The 18,172-nt window shown below is 36.8% G+C and overlaps 2 protein-coding genes across 3 annotated transcripts in view; one reads left to right on the top strand and one right to left on the bottom strand.

The window, feature by feature from the left end:
- LOC107575433 (RAB6A-GEF complex partner protein 1-like) overlaps window positions 1–13,896 on the top strand; it is a gene marked incomplete at its 5' end in the record, with an annotated part of 18,718 nt that extends 4,822 nt beyond the window's left edge. The window contains 18 exons of the mRNA XM_016261809.1: window positions 1,018–1,162; window positions 1,323–1,371; window positions 2,340–2,492; window positions 2,689–2,889; window positions 2,993–3,031; window positions 4,016–4,126; window positions 4,208–4,297; window positions 4,384–4,544; window positions 5,580–5,718; window positions 5,939–6,055; window positions 6,998–7,711; window positions 8,577–8,735; window positions 8,827–8,963; window positions 10,875–11,170; window positions 11,817–12,017; window positions 12,088–12,265; window positions 12,358–12,546; window positions 13,186–13,896. Coding sequence (XP_016117295.1) covers window positions 1,018–1,162; window positions 1,323–1,371; window positions 2,340–2,492; window positions 2,689–2,889; window positions 2,993–3,031; window positions 4,016–4,126; window positions 4,208–4,297; window positions 4,384–4,544; window positions 5,580–5,718; window positions 5,939–6,055; window positions 6,998–7,711; window positions 8,577–8,735; window positions 8,827–8,963; window positions 10,875–11,170; window positions 11,817–12,017; window positions 12,088–12,265; window positions 12,358–12,546; window positions 13,186–13,483 — 3,377 coding nt within the window. The remainder of the gene's footprint in view (window positions 1–1,017; window positions 1,163–1,322; window positions 1,372–2,339; window positions 2,493–2,688; window positions 2,890–2,992; window positions 3,032–4,015; window positions 4,127–4,207; window positions 4,298–4,383; window positions 4,545–5,579; window positions 5,719–5,938; window positions 6,056–6,997; window positions 7,712–8,576; window positions 8,736–8,826; window positions 8,964–10,874; window positions 11,171–11,816; window positions 12,018–12,087; window positions 12,266–12,357; window positions 12,547–13,185) is intronic.
- A 4,064-nt stretch (window positions 13,897–17,960) lies between these two features.
- LOC107575436 (endoplasmic reticulum metallopeptidase 1) overlaps window positions 17,961–18,172 on the bottom strand; it is a 27,373-nt gene continuing 27,161 nt past the window's right edge. The window contains exon 16 of one of the 2 annotated variants that reach the window (XM_016261813.1): window positions 17,961–18,000. The gene's annotated coding sequence lies outside the window, so the exon portion shown is untranslated. Of the gene's footprint in view, window positions 18,001–18,098; window positions 18,136–18,172 lie in introns of those variants that run through there. The other variant, XM_016261814.1, reaches the window with a different exon arrangement.

Here is an 18,172-nt window from a genome sequence, read left to right on the forward strand (position 1 = left end):
AAATTTTGTTTCTGTCACTTTTAATAGTTTTTGTGTTTGATTTTTTTTTTCATTTATTTTTATAAATTTTTTTTCATCTGTTTATTTCAGTTTCATTTTTTGTTTTATTTCCAGTTGTATTTACATAAAAGATTTGATGTTATGTTATATATATATATATATATATATATAAATATAAATAACAGCTCATTTTTATCAGTTCTTTTTGTCTTTGGGTCGTTATATATATCACAGGTTTCTGCTCATTCTAAATCAGATACAGATAAAGTATCACAGTAAAGATTACATTCATATGAATGCATTAAGAGCGATTGCGTGTGTGAATTAATTCTGCCTGGCAGCGTCTCTCTACTATTATAGAAGCTGTGGGATTTAGTTAAGAAATATATGCTTGAACCTTTCAGTTTCTAAGCTATTTTATTGAGAAATCACAGAACATTGTTGACAGTACATTTCCGCGCTGAATGACTGTGTGCTCTCGATCTGTGTGTGATGTACGAGCTACTGTCTGTAGCCTATGTGTGTACGTTACAGTGCAGCAGCACATTAGATTAGAACGGCGATTAACTTACCTGCACAATAAGCTGTTTAAAACATGCATTCTCCCGTTCAATTTCAAGCATCCAGTAATATAATCACACATGTCTTGTGGAGCGCTTTCAGAGTATGCATTTATTTGTAATTTTAACTGTTTGGAAACAGAGTGTAAAAGTGGAAGTCCTTCAAAGATTTCTTTATCCTGTTTCACCCTCTATAGGACCAGCGACTAGTCTACGTCAAGCTTAAAGCGTCATGGCAGAGCATTGAAGTCGATTAGTCGGTGCAACCCCTAATATATATATATATATATATATGTGTGTGTGTGTGTGTAAAGTTTTTGTTTAAACAAAGATATTGGGGAAAAACAACACAAACAAACCAAATTCCCAGAACATTTTCCATCATTCAGTCTATCTAAAACTCTTTCTCGGCTCATTTTAGCGTCTACATGTTGTTCTCTCTGTGCTCCTGTCCCAGATATCTGGAATAAAACGGGGCCTGTGAAGATGATCCGCTGGTCTCCGGACTGCAGTGTTGTCATGGTGACGTGGGACTGTGGCGGTCTGTCTCTGTGGAGTGTGTTTGGAGCTCATCTCATCTGCACACTCGGGGAGGACTTTGCGTGAGTCGCACAAACACACTCACGCCAATGATTTACTGAGTCAGCAATACGTTTGTCAAACCCATCATCCAGAAAGTTCACTCTGATAGTGACGGCACTAATGATGAGTGTTGACATTGATACTTGATTTCGGTCTTTTCTTGATGTTTTCCTGATACAGCTATCGCTCAGACGGCACTAAGAAAGAGCCTCTGAAGATCAGCTCTATGGTGAGTGCGCAAACATGGTCTTATTAATGAGCACTACTTCTTTCTTGAACAGTTTTGATTCTGTGTGTTTATTGTACTGCATCAGTGTTATCTTAGTATCACTGATGTACTACTATAGTTTTTTTTTAATATTTTAAAATAGATTTTATATTTATATTTTCAGTTTTCATTTTAATTTAAGTTTTAGTCAATATGTCATTTTAAATATGTCTATTTTTATTAAGTTTTAGTTTATTTAGCTAAAGTTTTTTTTAATATTGCAATGTTGGTTTTCTTTTTTTTTGTTAGATTTTCAATGTTGCCTTGTGAACTAGTTGAAATTAAAATATAAAAAAACTTAAACTTAGTTTATTTCAGTAAATTGTTATTTTGTTTCAAGTAATGAAATTAGTTTTTTTTTTCTATGATTTTTGTTTTAGTTAAGTGGTTTAGATAGTGGTTGACTGATATGTTGCCAAGACCGATATATCGGCTGATATTTGCCTTTTTTTTTTTTTTTTTTTTTTTTTTTTTTAATTTTTTTTTTTTTATTTGTAAATTTTTTGTTATCTGCTTGAGCCAATAAGTTTTCCTGTTAGGCTGACGTCTCAGAAGCGGGACTTTTATTTTGACAGTGCACCGAACTTTTATTTTACTTGTTTATTCTGCACTTTTTTTATCAAATAAATTTTTCTCCTTATTAATTTTCAAATTATTATTTGAATATATATAAATATTATGTAAAATAAATACAATTTTATTGCAAGCACTTGCTTTTTTTACTATATTAAAAGTATGATATTATACATATACTGTATATCGCCATTGGCTACCCTGCTCTCTAAGATATCGACATTGGTCATTAAAAAAATCTATATCAGTCGAACACTAAATCATGGTGTCAGCAATGCAAAGATCGTGGGTTCGATTCCCAGGGAATGCAACGTAGTCACTTTGGATAAATGTGTGTGCGTGTGAATGTGTTTTAGAGCTGGGGTGTGGAGGGATACCATCTGTGGGTGATCGGCAGCACGGACGCGACTCCGGTTCCCGACGGAGCGGAAGGAGATGAGAAACTCCAGCAGGCCGGTATTCTACAGTTTCAGTTCATTAAGAGTGCGCTGACCGTCAACCCGTGCACGGTAAGAGAAACACACGCGTGAACACACACACGCTTCACATTCTTAAGAAGGACATTTTGATGCAGACAAATTAATCCTGTATGTGTTTTTGCTGTTTATGCACATGCAACATGATCAGATGTGTGTCAGAGATCAAGAAGAATCAGAATTGTCTGACAGTGACAGTAAGCGAGGTTTTACATGCATGTGTGATCAGAGTAATCAGGAGCAGGTGTTGCTCCATGGGGAGGATCGTCTGTATCTGACCTGTGGAGACCCGACTCAGGCTCACAGTGTGCCGGATAAGAGCCCGTCGCGGGACAGTGGTGGCAGTCCACTGCGCCGGCCGTCAGCGTCCACCCCTCTCTCTCAGGGTCTCAGCACTTTACTGGGCCACAAGCACTGGCAGGTGGTTCAGGTACATGATCACACGCTCCCAGATCAAACAGATACACTGAATAAAATACAAAGTGGGTCTAGTTCATTTTGAAGTCTGACATGCGATTTACCTCTCTCTACAGATTCACAGCACATATCTAGAGACAAATTGGCCCATCAGGGTAAGAACCGTCTTTTAACTCTTAAAGGAATAGTTCAGCCAAAAATGAAAATGTGGTGAAAATGTACTCACCCTCAGGCAATCCAAGATGTAAATGAGTTTGTTTCTTCATCAGATTTGGAGAAATGTAGCATTGCATCAGTGTCTCAGCAATGGATGTTCTGCAGTGAATGGGTGCCGTCAGAATGAGAGTCCAAACAGCTGATAAAAACATCACAATAATCCACAATTAATCCACAGCACTCCAGTCCATCAGTTAATGTCTTGAGAAACCAAAAGCTGAAACAAATCCATCAAGACGTTTTTAACTTCAAACCGGTGCTTCCGGCCAAAATATGAGTAATAAATAACGCTTCCTCCAGTGAAAAAGTCCATCTCCTGTTGTCTCTCACATCAGAATCCAGCCACATATTTGTTTAGAGCCGTTTAAACACTGCTTGATCTGTGCAGATTTCTCTCCTGATTCAGAACAAACCACTTTTTCACTGGAGGAAGCGTTATTATGGATCATGGACTCGTATTTTAGTTAAAAACATCTTGATGGATTTGTTTCAGCTTCTGTCTTCTCCAGATGTTCACTGATGGACTGGAGTGGTGTGGATTATTGTGATGTTTTTATCAGCTGTTTGACTCATTCTGACGGCACCCATTCACTGAATTATTCCTCAAGTCTACATATGTTAGTTTCTGGCCTTATTTTGTAGTTTCTGATAAATATTTTTCCATCCTCTGACTCACACTCCTGCTGCTGTACCTTTAAGACTTGAATATGTAAATGACCCCTGTTTTGATTAGATAACTTTATATACTGGTGTAGTTCACTCTGTCAATCAGCAGTGCTGGTGAAGCTGCTGTATAATGAATGTGTGATGATATGCAAATATGGGCGGACATGTTAATGAGCATTTCAATAAACATTCCATTTGTTAAAAAAAAATAAAAACAGTTTTTCCTGAAACGAGTCGTTTAATCTTTGTGTGTGTAGTTCGCAGCTATAGACTGGTCTGGTCAGTGTGTGGCCGTAGCTGGCCGTCGTGGAATTGCACATTACTCTTTATATACCAGGAAGTGGAAACTGTTCGGTAACGTCACACAGGTAGGTCTTTTCATTTGAAAGGAAAACAACTCATGAAAGAGCCTGTGGTGGAAGCTTTCTAACATTTATGTGTGTTTGCAGGAGCAGAATATGACTGTGACGGGAGGTCTCACGTGGTGGAACGACTTTGTCGTTGTTGCCTGTTACAATTTCATTGACCGGCAGGAAGAGGCAAGAATACGTCAGTAAATATTCCTGTCATTTATCAGTGTTGATTGAACTGTACATTGATGTGTTTTCTTGATGCATGCTTGTAGCTGAGGTTATACGTGCGCTCGTCTAACCTGGATAACGCATTTGCCAGCGTCACTAAACTTCACGCCGACACGCTGCTGCTGAACGTGTTTCGTAACGTGGTGATTCTGTTCCGGGCCGACTGCTCCATCTGCCTCTACAGCATCGAGAGACGGCACAACAGGTGAAACACACTCACAGATATATGGAGGAACGATAATTGAATCCACAATCAGTGTTTAAATGTGCTAGTTTATTTTGTAATATGCATAAAAACACCACAGTTATTGTTAAACCATGTCATAACATTCACGTTCACAAAACTAGTGCTACATTTAAATGGTTCAATGAATGTCTGATCTTGTTGCATGTGTGTAAAAAGCAAAGACGCTAATATTCTGAAAATAAATGTGTATTTGTTTTTAAAATTATTATATTTACAGATTATATACTGTTCAGATTATTAGTGTTTTTGCTTTTTACACGCAACAGTACAGATGTATGTATAATTTAGCATTTCTGTCTGTATGGTATGTATTACATTTATATTCAGTCATTTAGCAGATGCTTTTATCCAAAGCGACTTACAAATGAGGACAATGGAAGCAATAAAAATCAACGAGAGCAATTTTATTTTATTTTTTTTTTATTTATATTTTTTACTAAAAAATGTTTTATCTATTTATATGTCGTGTTATTTTTTTATTTATTGTTCATTTTTATTGATTTATTTGTTATATTTTGTGTTTTATTAATTTTTTAATTATAAAAATGACCATTTCCAGACGTCTCTTTATTTGTTTTGTTTTATTAAAGTAAATAATACAAATGAGCAATTTCCAAATTACACTTTATGTAGGTGTGTTTTTTTATTGTTCATATTTATTGATTTATTAGCATTTTTTTGTGTTTTTTTTATTATAAAAAAATAGCATTTACAAATGTCTCATTGTGTATGTTATTTATTTTTATTTATTTATTTATATTTTGAATGAACTAATGCATCAATCATGTTTTTCCAAACTTTGATTTTCCTAAACAGCTTTTTCATAATAATGGAAGATGTCAGTAAATAGAAAGGGTGGAGTGTATCTGACTGAATAATTGCATGTATTTCTATTATTTCAAATTTGGTGCTTCATAGATATGACCCAGCTGTTAGGATGGATGGGTGTTTCTTGTATTTGTTATAAACATTTCTTGATTGTTGTGTCATCAGTCCAAACCCATCGGCCAGTGTGGAGCTGCTGCAGGAGGTCTCCATGTCCCGTTATATTCCTCACCCCGGTCTGGTGGTGTCTGTGACCCTCACGTCAGTACGGACAGAGACCGGCATCACGCTCAAAGCCCCGCAGCAGGTACACTCACACACTCACTCACTCAGTCACACACACGCACACGCACACATTCTCACTCACTCACTCACGCACACTCTCACTCACACTCACACACACGCACACTCTCACTCACACACACGCACGCACATTCACTCACTCACTCACGCACACACACACACACACACTCACTCTCACACACACACGTATGTATTCATACTCATGAGGCATCTGTGTGTGTCAGGCCTGTTCGGCTGAGAGCATCCTGTTGAATTTGGCCGGTCAGCTGATCATGCTGCAGAGAGACCGATCCGGCCCACAGGTACGAGAGAAAGACACGCCGGCCAATCAGACGAAGCTGGTGAGTTTGATGCCCTGCCCCTTCATCCTGATCCCATTGAGGGCAACAGTCGGGTTACAGAACTAAAAATCCCATTCATTTTCTCCATAGAGGAATTGGTTTTTAGCAATAACTCATAAATCGTTAAAGACAGACCTACTGTGAAGTTCGAGCTGGCTAATCAACCCGCATTATTTCAACTTATTTAAAAATAATCACATTTAACAGCAGAATTCCTGGTGAAAAACTACATTACCCATGATTCTGCAGAGAAATCTCCACCAATATATATATACTAATTGTTTTTATATAATTTATGCAAAAAAAGTCCATATAATTTCCTTTATATTTATGTAAAATATTATATTTATATAAATTTTATATAAATATTTAAATTTTATTATTATTTTAATATTTCATTATTATCTAAATATGTGTATATTACAGTAAATGTAAAATTTATTATTTCAAAATACGTCTTTAAATCAATAGTTTTGTATTTATTTTTTATGTTTATTTTATTTTTTTATTTCATTCGTTTTTTTATTTGGTTTTATATTTGTCCATTGTTTTTATTTAGATTGTCGTTCGCAATGTTTCATGGAATTGTAGTTCTTTCCCTAAAGAGTTGCCGGTAGCCATTGTCTTCCATTGTATTTATTTTTTATTTTTTTCTATACTATGGAAGTCAATGGCTACCGGCAACTGTTTGGTTACCAACATTCTTCAAAATATCTTTTTGGGTTAAACTATTCTTTTAAATAGAATTTTCCTTCAAATCAATTTTTGTAATGTTGTGATTCACCTCGTAGCTGATCTTTTTTACCTAGCAACTATCCAGAACAACCACTTTGGCACCCTAGCAACCGCATAGTAACTCTGCATCATCACTGTTGCACTCTGTGATTGTCAGCCTCTGATGCTGAAGAGTTATTTCACTCTCGACCTGTCTTCCTCCGGCAGCTTCCCTTCTGTCCGCCGGTGGTTCTGGCTCAGTGCGTGGAGAACGTCTGGACCACCTGCCGCAGCAACCGCAAGAAACGCCACCTGATGGAAGCGCTGTGGCTGTCGTGCGGCGAGGCGGGCATGAAGGTGTGGCTTCCTCTGTTCCCGCGAGACCACCGCAAGCCGCATTCGTTCCTGTCGCGCCGGATCATGCTGCCCTTCCACATCAACATCTACCCGCTCACCGTGCTGTTCGAGGACGCGCTCATCCTGGGCGCCTCCAACGAGACCGTGCTGTTCGACGGGCCCGGCTCGTCCTCGCTGGAGGCGCTCTTTCCCTTCTGCACGGTGGAGCGGACGTCCCAGATCTACCTCCATCACATCCTGAGACAGCTGCTGGTGCGTAACCTGGGCGAGCAGGCGCTGATGCTGGCGCAGTCTTGTGCGATGCTGCCGTACTTCCCTCACGTTCTGGAGCTGATGGTGCATGTGGTGCTGGAGGAGGAGGCCACGTCCCGAGAGCCCATCCCCGACCCGCTGCTGCCCACCGTCGCCAAGTTCGTGACTGAGTTCCCGCTTTTCCTGCAGACCATCGTCCACTGCGCGCGCAAGACCGAATACGCGCTGTGGAACTACCTGTTCGCTGCCGTGGGGAACCCCAAAGACCTGTTCGAGGAGTGTCTGATGGCACAGGATCTGGACACAGCTGCATCCTACCTGATCATCTTGCAGGTGAGGCCAAAACCTCGTGATTAGAAACGATATGCTTCATATATGTGACCCTGGACCACAAAACCAGTCATAAGGGTCAATTTTGTAAAATTGAGATTTATACATCATCTGAAAGCTGAATAAATAAGCTTTCCATTGATGTATGGTTTGTTAGGACAATATTTGGCTGAGATACAACTATTTGAAAATCTGGAATCTGAGGGTGTAAAAAAATCTAAATATTGAGAAAATCACTTTTAAAGTTGTCCAAATGAAGTTCTTAGCAATGCATATTACTAATCAAACATTAAGTTTTGATATATGTATGGTAGGAAATTTACAAAATATCTTCATGGAACATGATCTTTACTTAATATCCTAATGATTTTTGGCATCAAAGAAAAATCAAACAACAAACCTTTTTAACCTACTATTATTTAATATTTAACTATAGAATTAATTAATTATTATCAAAATAAAATTATTATTTTGCTCATTATAGTATTTAAAGTATTTCTGTGAAGGAGAACCAGATTTAGCAGTTAAAATGAAGACAAGATAATTAATTTCACATGTCTAAATATAAAATCATAAATCTCTCCAGTAGATTTGACAGTGTGGCGGATGTTGCTTATGTTTTGTTCTCTTACTTGGTTTTGTGTTGATGATCTTGGTTTTATTTGTAGTATTGTTTATTTATTTATTTGTAAAAATGGTATTTGCAAATGTCTCTTTTTTCTGAATGAACTAGTGGAACAATCATGTATCTCTGTTTGCGTGATGTATGATAAGGGAAGACATCAATCTGCGGGGAGAGGGGGGTATCTTATTAAATCATTTTATTTATTTCTAATATTTTTATTCCTTTTGTGTGTTCTCCTCTCAGAATATGGAGGTCCCGGCGGTCAGCCGCCAACACGCCACTCTGCTCTTCAACACGGCTCTGGAACAGGGCAAATGGGATCTGTGTCGTCACATGATCCGCTTCCTCAAGGCCATTGGTTCAGGGGAGAGCGAGACTCCGCCCAGCACACCCACCACACAGGTGAGATGATGATGATGATGATGATGATGATGATGATGGACTCTGAGGTGCTGCGTGTGGAAGCTCCTGTGGTGACGGCTTGTGTTTGCAGGAGCAGAGCTCCACGGGCGGCTTCGAGTTCTTCCGGAACCGCAGCATCAGTCTGTCTCAGTCGGCCGACAGCATCGCCGGCGGGAAGTTCAACCTGCAGAAGACCCTGAGCGTGCCATCCGGCCCGTCCTCCAAAGGGTAACGCATATCTTTACCAGACACTAGCCGGGGTTTCCATCCAAAGTTGCTAACTTATGTGCAAACTTATGTGCTATATGTTAACTTATGTGCAAAATTGAAATATTGCATAAAACATTTGCGAATAAGCACCGTTTCCATCCAACGAGTCAAAGAGAACAAAATCGTCACTTCCAGGTAGAACTGGCGCTAGGCTATATGTGACCTGCAGCACAAAAGCAGTGTTAAGTCACTGGGGTATATTTGTAGAAATAGCCAACAATACATTGTATGGGTCAAAATTATAGATTTTTCTTTTATGCCAAAAATCATTAGGATATTAAGTAAAGATCATGTTCCATGAAGATATTTTGTAAATTTCCTACCGTAAATATATTAAAACTTAATTTTTGATTAGTAATATGCATTGCTAAGAACTTCATTTGAACAACTTTAAAGATGATTTTCTCAATATTTAGATTTTTTTGCACCCTCAGATTTCAAATAGCTGTATCTCGACCAAATATTGTGCTATCCTAACAAACCATACATCAATGGAAAGCTTGCTTACGCAGCTTTCAGATGATGTATACATCTCAATTTCACAAAATTGACACTTAAGACTGGTTTTGTGCTCCAGGGTCACATATATCACTATGAAAAGTAGGAGAAACCCCTGAATATAATAATTTTCATAGGCCTATATAATAAATGACTTGCGCCTCAGAGCGAGCAGACGAAACAAAATAAATGCGGTCATTGCTTGCGGAGGCGGATGCTGCTGTTTGGGAACGCAGTCGTGTAAGTTCTGGGAGGCAATTCTACAGAAATGCGTTGATGACAGACTGCTCGGACATTTCAGAATGACCATAACAACATTTCAGATGCTGAGGAACGAGATCGGTCCACTGGGTAGGTTTTGCCGTCCCATAGCGCAGTCACATGACTTTTTTGATGCACATGGAGGAATTTACCCGGCAAATGCGTTTCCATCTTTTATTCGCATTTAAACTTTTTTGCGAATTAAGGGATTTTTATTCAAAATTTGCCATTTCCATCACTCATTTCTGATGCGATACTTCAAAATGCACATAAAAACAGGGTGATGGAAATATAGCTAGTTAGACTCTCTCTCAAACAGTGTTGGGAGGCCTGAGTCAGTCAGGTCACTCAGTTGAACCGGTTCAGAAAAAAAGATTCTAGAATTCTTGTCTTTAATCATAATCTAGAATTAAATGCTGCTGGTCAACACTGTTTTCAGCTCTGATATAGAAATGAGAGGACCTTGACTGTGTTCATAGGAGCCTAGCAAGGCTGTACTATTATTTGCCATAAATGTTGGAATTTTACCATTGGGCTGTAAATTAAAATTAAACATTTTTTAAAAATTATTATTTTATTACTTTATATTTTTTTATATTCTTTATTTAACAATGAACATTTTGTAAAAATACATAGAAATACTTATTTTGATTTTAATCAAAGATAATATCAATATTATTATTGTTTATAGTATCATAATGATCTTTATTATTTATGTTTTCATTATTAAAGTATTTTTATTTTATTATTAAAAATAATAATAGTAATTAAAAAATACTTAATATAACATTATAAGTATTGTTTTTATTATTATAATGATCTTTATTATGATTATTATTACTTTATTTTTATTATAATTATTATTATTATGATTATTACTACAAACAACCACAGCAAACCTGGACCTTTTATTTATTTATTTTATTTTTTGCATTTTAAATCACAATCACAATTTTTATCAGAACAATAGCAATCCTGTTTTTCTCTGAATCGTTCAGCTCTAATTACTAGTATCTTGTACTTTGTGTCACAGAGTGTTGACATTATTTTGTCAGTGTGGTTGGGCTTATATTGTGTGTGTGTGTGTGTGTGTGTGTGTTCTGTGCTCAGCGGAGAGCGCTGGTGTAAGGACAGTGACTCTGCAGAGAATCTCTACATTGATGTGATGCTGTGGCGTCATGCGCGGCACCTGCTGGAGCAGGTCAGACTGCGGGATCTGGGCTGTTTCTCCGCCCAGCTGGGCTTCGAGCTGATTGGCTGGCTGTGTCGGGAGCGCATGCGGGTGGCCCGGGTCGACGACTTTGTTACCGCCCTCAAATGCCTGCATAAAGACTTTCTGTGGCCATTTCCTGTAATCCCAGCATGCTCCATTAACTCGCCGCTAAAGAATGGACGTTGCCGTCCAGGTATGTGAATGGTTTTTCCACTTACAATGTCATAATCAGTATCACAAGAAACTGGTTTTAAACTGCAAATGTTTCTGTATTGAGGTATGATTCTTTATATTTTTTTACTTTTATTTTTTCTCAATTTTTATATGAACTAAAAAATAAAAAGAAATAATAATGAAATAAAAATTTATATTTTTTAAATTATATATATTATACATTTAAATTTTTTACATGTATTTATATATAATCATCTTAATTTTTTTTCTCTAAATTTTATACATATAATTTAAAAAGTACAAATAAAACATATCTATATACTTTTTATTATATAAATAAGATTACTTTTATTTTTTAAATCAAGTTCTCTCTAAATTTGATATATAAATTTAGAAGTAAAAATAAAAAGTTGTATCATTTATTTTTTTTTTTTTTCTCTTAAAACTTTTTATAAATGGATACATACACACACACACACACACACGTGTATGTATGTGTGTGTGTGTGTATATATATATATATATCATCTGTATTTTTTTCCACTAAGGTCAAAATATAATGTTAGTCTTACATGTAAACAGGCTGTGTTTGTAACTGCTGCACCGCTTAAGATTTAATGAGCTGTTATGACTGACCAGTCACATGATCATCTCTCTCATCGCAGTGTTGAGTTCTCGTTTGCTGAAGTCTCAGTCTGCGGACAGTTTGCTGAACAGTGACATGGACACCACGCCCCCTCAGGTCACCACAGCCAATCACAGATGGCTGGACGGCTTGGGGGCGGTGTCAAAGGAACTGGACTCCGCCTCCTCTCACGGAGCACCGCAGACGCAGGAGGCCTTTCTCTCTCCTCTCATCAACAAAGGTGAGTAAGATCAGTCTGTCATCTCTCTATCTCTTTCTCTATCTGTCTAATGTTTTTCTCTGTTTATCAGGAGAGGAGTATAGCATCGGTTCAGCCACGGACCTCACTGAGACCAGCTCCATGGTGGATGGTGATTGGACGATGGTGGATGAGAATTTCTCCACCCTCAGTCTCAGCCAATCAGAGCTGGAGCACATCTCCATGGAGCTGGCCAATAAAGGGCCGCGTAAGAGTCAGGTGCAGCTGCGGTGAGTCTGGAGATCTACTGACTGACAATAGTTCAGACATTCACCCAGCCGCTTGAGTCGATGCTGATGAGACGCTGCTGTGCTTCTGTCAGGTATCTGCTGCACGTCTTCATGGAGGCCGGCTGTCTGGAGTGGTGTGTGCTCATCGGTCTGATCTTACGAGACGCCGGCGTCATTAAGCAGGTCGTGGGGTTTTTGGACAGTCCAGAAGTCCCATCAGAAACCGTCCAGAGCATCCGAGCCGGTCTGATAGCGGTCGACCTGTGGGCCTCGTCTGATTGGTCAGTATCACTGGCAAATTGCATTTCATATAGTAAAGATTTATGTATTTGTATAATGTGTTTAAAGGGCTAATCATATAAATATAATGAGAAAATATTATATAACTTTTAAAATAGTCTTTTTTTTTTTTCTTAAAATGTCAAAAAAAATTTATTTCAATTTATACACTGCCATTTAAAAGTTTGTATCTGTAAGAGTTTATAATGTTTATTTTAACATTTATTAGATCAAAAATACTGTGAAATATTACTATATTGCAAAATTCTTTGATGAGTAGAAAGTATATAAGAACAGCATTTATTTGAAATGGAAATCTTTTGTAACATATATATATATATATATATATATATATATATATATAAATATTATAAATATTTAAAATATTTTTATTTACAATTTTTTATTTATTTATTTGTTGTTTATATGATGTCAGTCATCATCTCTTAGAACATAAAAACAATTATAATTTGCACATAAACTGAATAATTTAGTTGTTTTGTCTGGATGTTAGTAAACTGGACGCACGTGTAATGTTTGAGAAATGTAGCTCCAGCACTCTGAATTAATGTTGCAATGGTGGTGGGATTTCTGGAGGTTCTGAGATTAATGATGCTCTCTTTCTGTGTTTCTGCTGTCAGTCTGGGCTACAAGCCGTTCCTGAGCCTGATTCGTCCTCAGCTGCTGAAGCTGATGGAGGTTCCTGTGGAGCAGGTTCAGCCCGAAGCCTTCCAGCCGGCCGGAGCGTCCAAACTGAGTGAGCCGCCGCTGCTGCTGCTGCCCCGAGCCGAGGACGCCCGCGGGGCCGTGGCGTCTGCTCATCCGCTGCCTCTGGACGGCCCCGCCGGAGCCAACGCCCGGCCCCTGGACGACACGCCGCAGGAGGAGCCGGAGGAGGAGCCGCTGGAGGAGGGATCGTACGACTGCACCCTCTCCTGACACGCTCGGACACGCGTTATCTTTCTCTGTGTGTGTGTGTGTGTGTGTGTGTGTGTGTTATTCCAGCTCGTCCAGACTGCAGTGTCGTGTGTGTGTGTGTTTTGCTGTGTTTTCAGCATCCTGTGGTCAAAAGCATCATGTTTTGCTCTTTTCACTTTCACACTGCAAAACATCACTTTCTTAGTTTTTTTTGTCTTATTTTGTTTTTGTCTTTTCCAGTACGAACAAACCTTCTGAAATCAAGATACATTTACTGGAGAGGCAAACCACTTGATTTGAACTTGTTTTCTGATAAAAATAATCAAAATGAAGTGAGTTTATGCTTAAAGCAAGAAAGTAAATCTGTCTTTTTTGCTAAAAAATGAATAAATAAATAAATGAGTGATATAATTTTTCTTATAAGTTGAGAAAATTAAGTGATTTTTTTTTTCTTTTAAACGAGCAAAAATCTGCCAATGTGGTCAAAAAACGTTTATAAGGGAAAGCAAGATTATATATATATTTTTGACCCATATGTGCATATTTTTTCCTGTTTTAAGCAAGAATAATTTTTTCATTTTTTTCAGACCGTTCACGTAATCAAACACATGCAGTATTTGTTTTTCAAAATTATTTTACAAGATAGATGATAAAATTCATTATTGATGGTGATTTTTTTTGTCATTAATCTTAAATATGCCATTTTAATCACTATCTGTTTTTCATCATATATATATATATTATTATTTTTTCCTGCTTTAAGCATGAAGTTGCTTCATTTTGATAATTTTATTGATAAAAATCATGACTTAATATCTTAAGGGCTTAAAAAAGGCTGTTAACAAAGTAAACAAACACATTATTTATTTGTCAACATTATTTTACAGCCAAGATTAAAAAATGTGTATAAAGTGTATTTTTTACTTTTATGTTCTCTCAAAATTTTCTACAAATTAAAAAGTACACTTATTTTTTGAAGCCTAAACCTACTTAATTTCTTTTAATCAGAAAACAAGATTTAATATCTCATCAAAATGAGCAAAATACAGTCATTTCGTTCTTGATTTAAGTATATTTCTATATTTGTACTGGAAAACACAAAAACAGAAATGCAGAAGACCAAAATGCTGAGAAAGTGATTATTTTTTGCAGTGCCGATGAGCAGGAGCGATCACGTGTTTTAACTGGTTTGAGTTAGTTTGGTGTCTGAGAGGACGGCTTCATGTTTTAATGTTAATTGTGAATGATCAGCCCTGACGCAGATTTCTGTGAGGTCTGATCCGGATCATGTTTGCAGCTTCGAAGCTGACTGCTTTTATTTGTTTTTAAGCTGTAAACCCATCGATGAGCTGAGGACGCTCCTGTGTCTTCATGAAGACATAAACACATGCGTTATTATTTTACAGCCATGATAATGTCTATTTCTGATTATTAATCTCAGACAAGCAGCTCGTCTGAATGCATTATTGCGATTGTTTTGTGTTCTCTAAATTGCGTTGTTGCAGGTTTTCTGTGTATTTATTTGAGCGGCAGGACAAAGAGACGGACGCGGGGTTGAGTTTCTCTCACGTGTGTGTTTTATGATATCTGAACGATGGTCAGTATTAATGTTCAGTGTTCGTCTTGTTAGCGCTGCCTTCACAACGGACCAAATCATCTACATTTATCAATGCCTTTGTATTCTTCTTGTAGCTCTTATGCGTTTTTGACAGTCGTCTCTGAGTATTTAGCCGCTTTAATGAGATGCATCTTTATTTTAATGTTTTATTTTCCCCCAAAAGAGCAGCTTAGACCGGCCTGATCTGGTTTAAGCTGGTTCAGTGGCTCCCAAACCAGCTGACAAGTGCCCAAAACCCCATAAAATGTGGTTGGGCCGATTTAAGCGGTTCCTCCTCTCGTCGCAGTATTTCTGACGATCATGTTGTTCACAAACCAAAGAGCTTCCGTGTGTGATTCACGGACGTGTTCATGGTACAGATTACCCACAATCCCTCTGACGTCACAGGACTGATGCTGTTATCTCATGTGGACTGAGGATTTGATCTGGTTTCATGCACGACTCGGTACTCTTGAGTTCTTCATCTGTACAGTTTAAAGCCTGGAGTTTCTGCTCAATGCAGTGTACAGAGAGTTTCCTGGACAATAACTTTTCTACTCCGTTTTCTATATTTCCTGTACATAAAGAACAATAAATTATTTTTTAAACATCATGTGTGCTGTTTTTTTTCCTAATCAGTTTCAGATGTTGGGAAAATATATTTATATACACGTGTCTTTAAATACACTACAGTGGGATTTTTATTTTTAAATTGATATTTTTTATAACATAACATTTCTAAAGATTTCTTTCAAATAAATGCTGTTCTTTTGAACTTTCTATTCATCTGTGAATCCTGAAAAATAAAATGCATCACTGTTTCCACAAAAATATTGTGCAGCACGACTGTTTTCAACATTGATAATAATCAGAAATGTTTCTCGAGCAGCAGATCAGCATATTATACTGATTTCTGAAGATCATGTGACGCTGAAGACTGCAGTTCACAGAAATAAATTGCAGTGTAACACATTCACACAGAAAACAGCTTTTACATTAGAATAATATTTACGATTTTATGGTTTTCATTTTTTCTCAAATAAATGCAGCCTTGATTAGCAAAGACTTCAAAAACATTACAAGTTTGTATCTGTAAGAGTTTGTAATGTATAACTTGAGAAATATTTAGAAAAAAAAAATTTACTTTTACATTTTTGTCTTTAAAAAAAATCTCATTTTATATTTCTATTTTTCAGTTTTTATTTTTGAAAAATTCTTAAATCTGAGCAAGAAAACAACAAACAAATGACAGGAGACCTAAAGTGATTTTCTTAGAAAATTGATTAATAGCAGAAATACAATTCAGTGCAGCAAATGATATAAACATTAATCAGAACTGCTTCAATCAATCTAACAGACATTACTTAATTTCCCCGAGCGATTCATGGACATCAAAACTACAGCATCTGTGTGACAAGAAATGAGTTTCGTACCGTTTGAGCCAAAAAAACAAATATGACCAGTTTGAGAAATTAAAACAAACTAATTTTTTTAAATCATTGAGCTACATGTGATTACAGTTATTACTCGGCTGTATTCTACAGTGATGTGCAGGGTTTTCTGTCATTGCTTTTGTTTGCTCAAGTCAAACATGCAAATGTAGCAGTAGTTATTAAAGGAAAATACAGAACATCCTGTCATTCATAAATCATGCTCATTGAACTTTCATCCCAAACAAAAGGACAAACGCAGGTCAGTAATATTGCATTAGTTGAACATTATCACAGTCATATTTCCACATTCAGCTGAACTCTGGGACAAAGAAACGCAGTTATCCGTGTGTGTTTGTATCCATTTTAAACGAGAGCCACTCAGATTTACTGTGATTTTACTGTAGTAATAATGTAAATTATGGTTAAAGCTCATTTTAAGGCTTCAAATCCAGTTCAATCCAGAAGAACATTTGCACCGTTTTTATCATACAAATAAAACAGTCATGAACAATCATCCAACGCTTCAAACATGAATGAATGAATAAAAGCACTTGGATTTTGAGCACACCGATGGCATCGTTTACTGCGGTAATACCATGTTTCTGTTAATGAATGATCAGAACTCAATCTGAAAATCAAGTTGCATAAAACACCAGGAACAAGAAAAACAGCTTGTAATTCTGCTCGAGTCATTCTGACGCGATCTCAGAGTTCAGAGTGACACAAATACTGAGACACAGCTCACTAAACTGTTCAGATGTTTTGCATTATCTTCATGATAATTAAACACCCAATTCACAATTCTCATTACTTGTAAGATAACAATAATTATATATAAAAAGATATGGCATGATAAATAATCCTATGTCATTATTTTTGAGAATTTAAATGTATCATTTATATTCATCATCATACATAATTTATATTCATAATTTATTTATCATACTTTAATTTATGCTAATCAAAAATATATATATATAAAAAAAACAGGATTAGACTAATAAGAATCAGAAATAATATTCATTTGAATTACAAAAATTTTTGTTTTTTAGAAATCTAAATATATGTTTAGTTCATTTTTGTAATTCTCATTCTTTCTGATTTTTTATCAATGAAGTATCATGATTTATTAAATTATAAATTTCACATGAAAATTTAGGGTAAAATGTGTTTAATTGTCAAAAATAGTCACAATGTAAAAGGTAGGCTTAATTTTCTTAATGCAAAATGTAATTTAATACTCTTTAGATTTAGATTTTGTGTTGAAACATGACCCAGACAAAAACAAAATAAAGAGAAATACAAATGAAAAAGTAAAATATAATTAAAAAATAAACTATAATAAAATAAAATAAACTAAACACTGTCAGTTGGTTGTTGTGAATGAAGGAGCTGGTGTGGAGTTTATGGGTGTGTGTGTTTGTGTGTGAACGTGTGTGTGTGTGAGCGTGTGTGTGTGCGTGAGTGTGTGAGCGTGTGTGTGAGAGCGTGTGTGTGTGTGCGTGAGTGTGTGTGAGAGCGTGTGTGTGTGTGTGAGTGCATGTGTGTGTGTGCATGTGAGAGTGTGTGTGTGTGTGTGTGTGTGTGTGTGTGTGTGTGTGTGTGTGAGAGTGTGTGTGTGTGTGTGTGTGTGTGTGTGTGTGTGTGTGTGTGTGTGTGTGTGTGTGTGTGAGAGAGTGT

Source organism: Sinocyclocheilus grahami, unplaced genomic scaffold, assembly GCF_001515645.1.
Source record: "Sinocyclocheilus grahami isolate Dianchi unplaced genomic scaffold, SAMN03320097.WGS_v1.1 scaffold2639.1, whole genome shotgun sequence".
NCBI classification, from domain to species: Eukaryota; Metazoa; Chordata; class Actinopteri; order Cypriniformes; family Cyprinidae; genus Sinocyclocheilus; species Sinocyclocheilus grahami.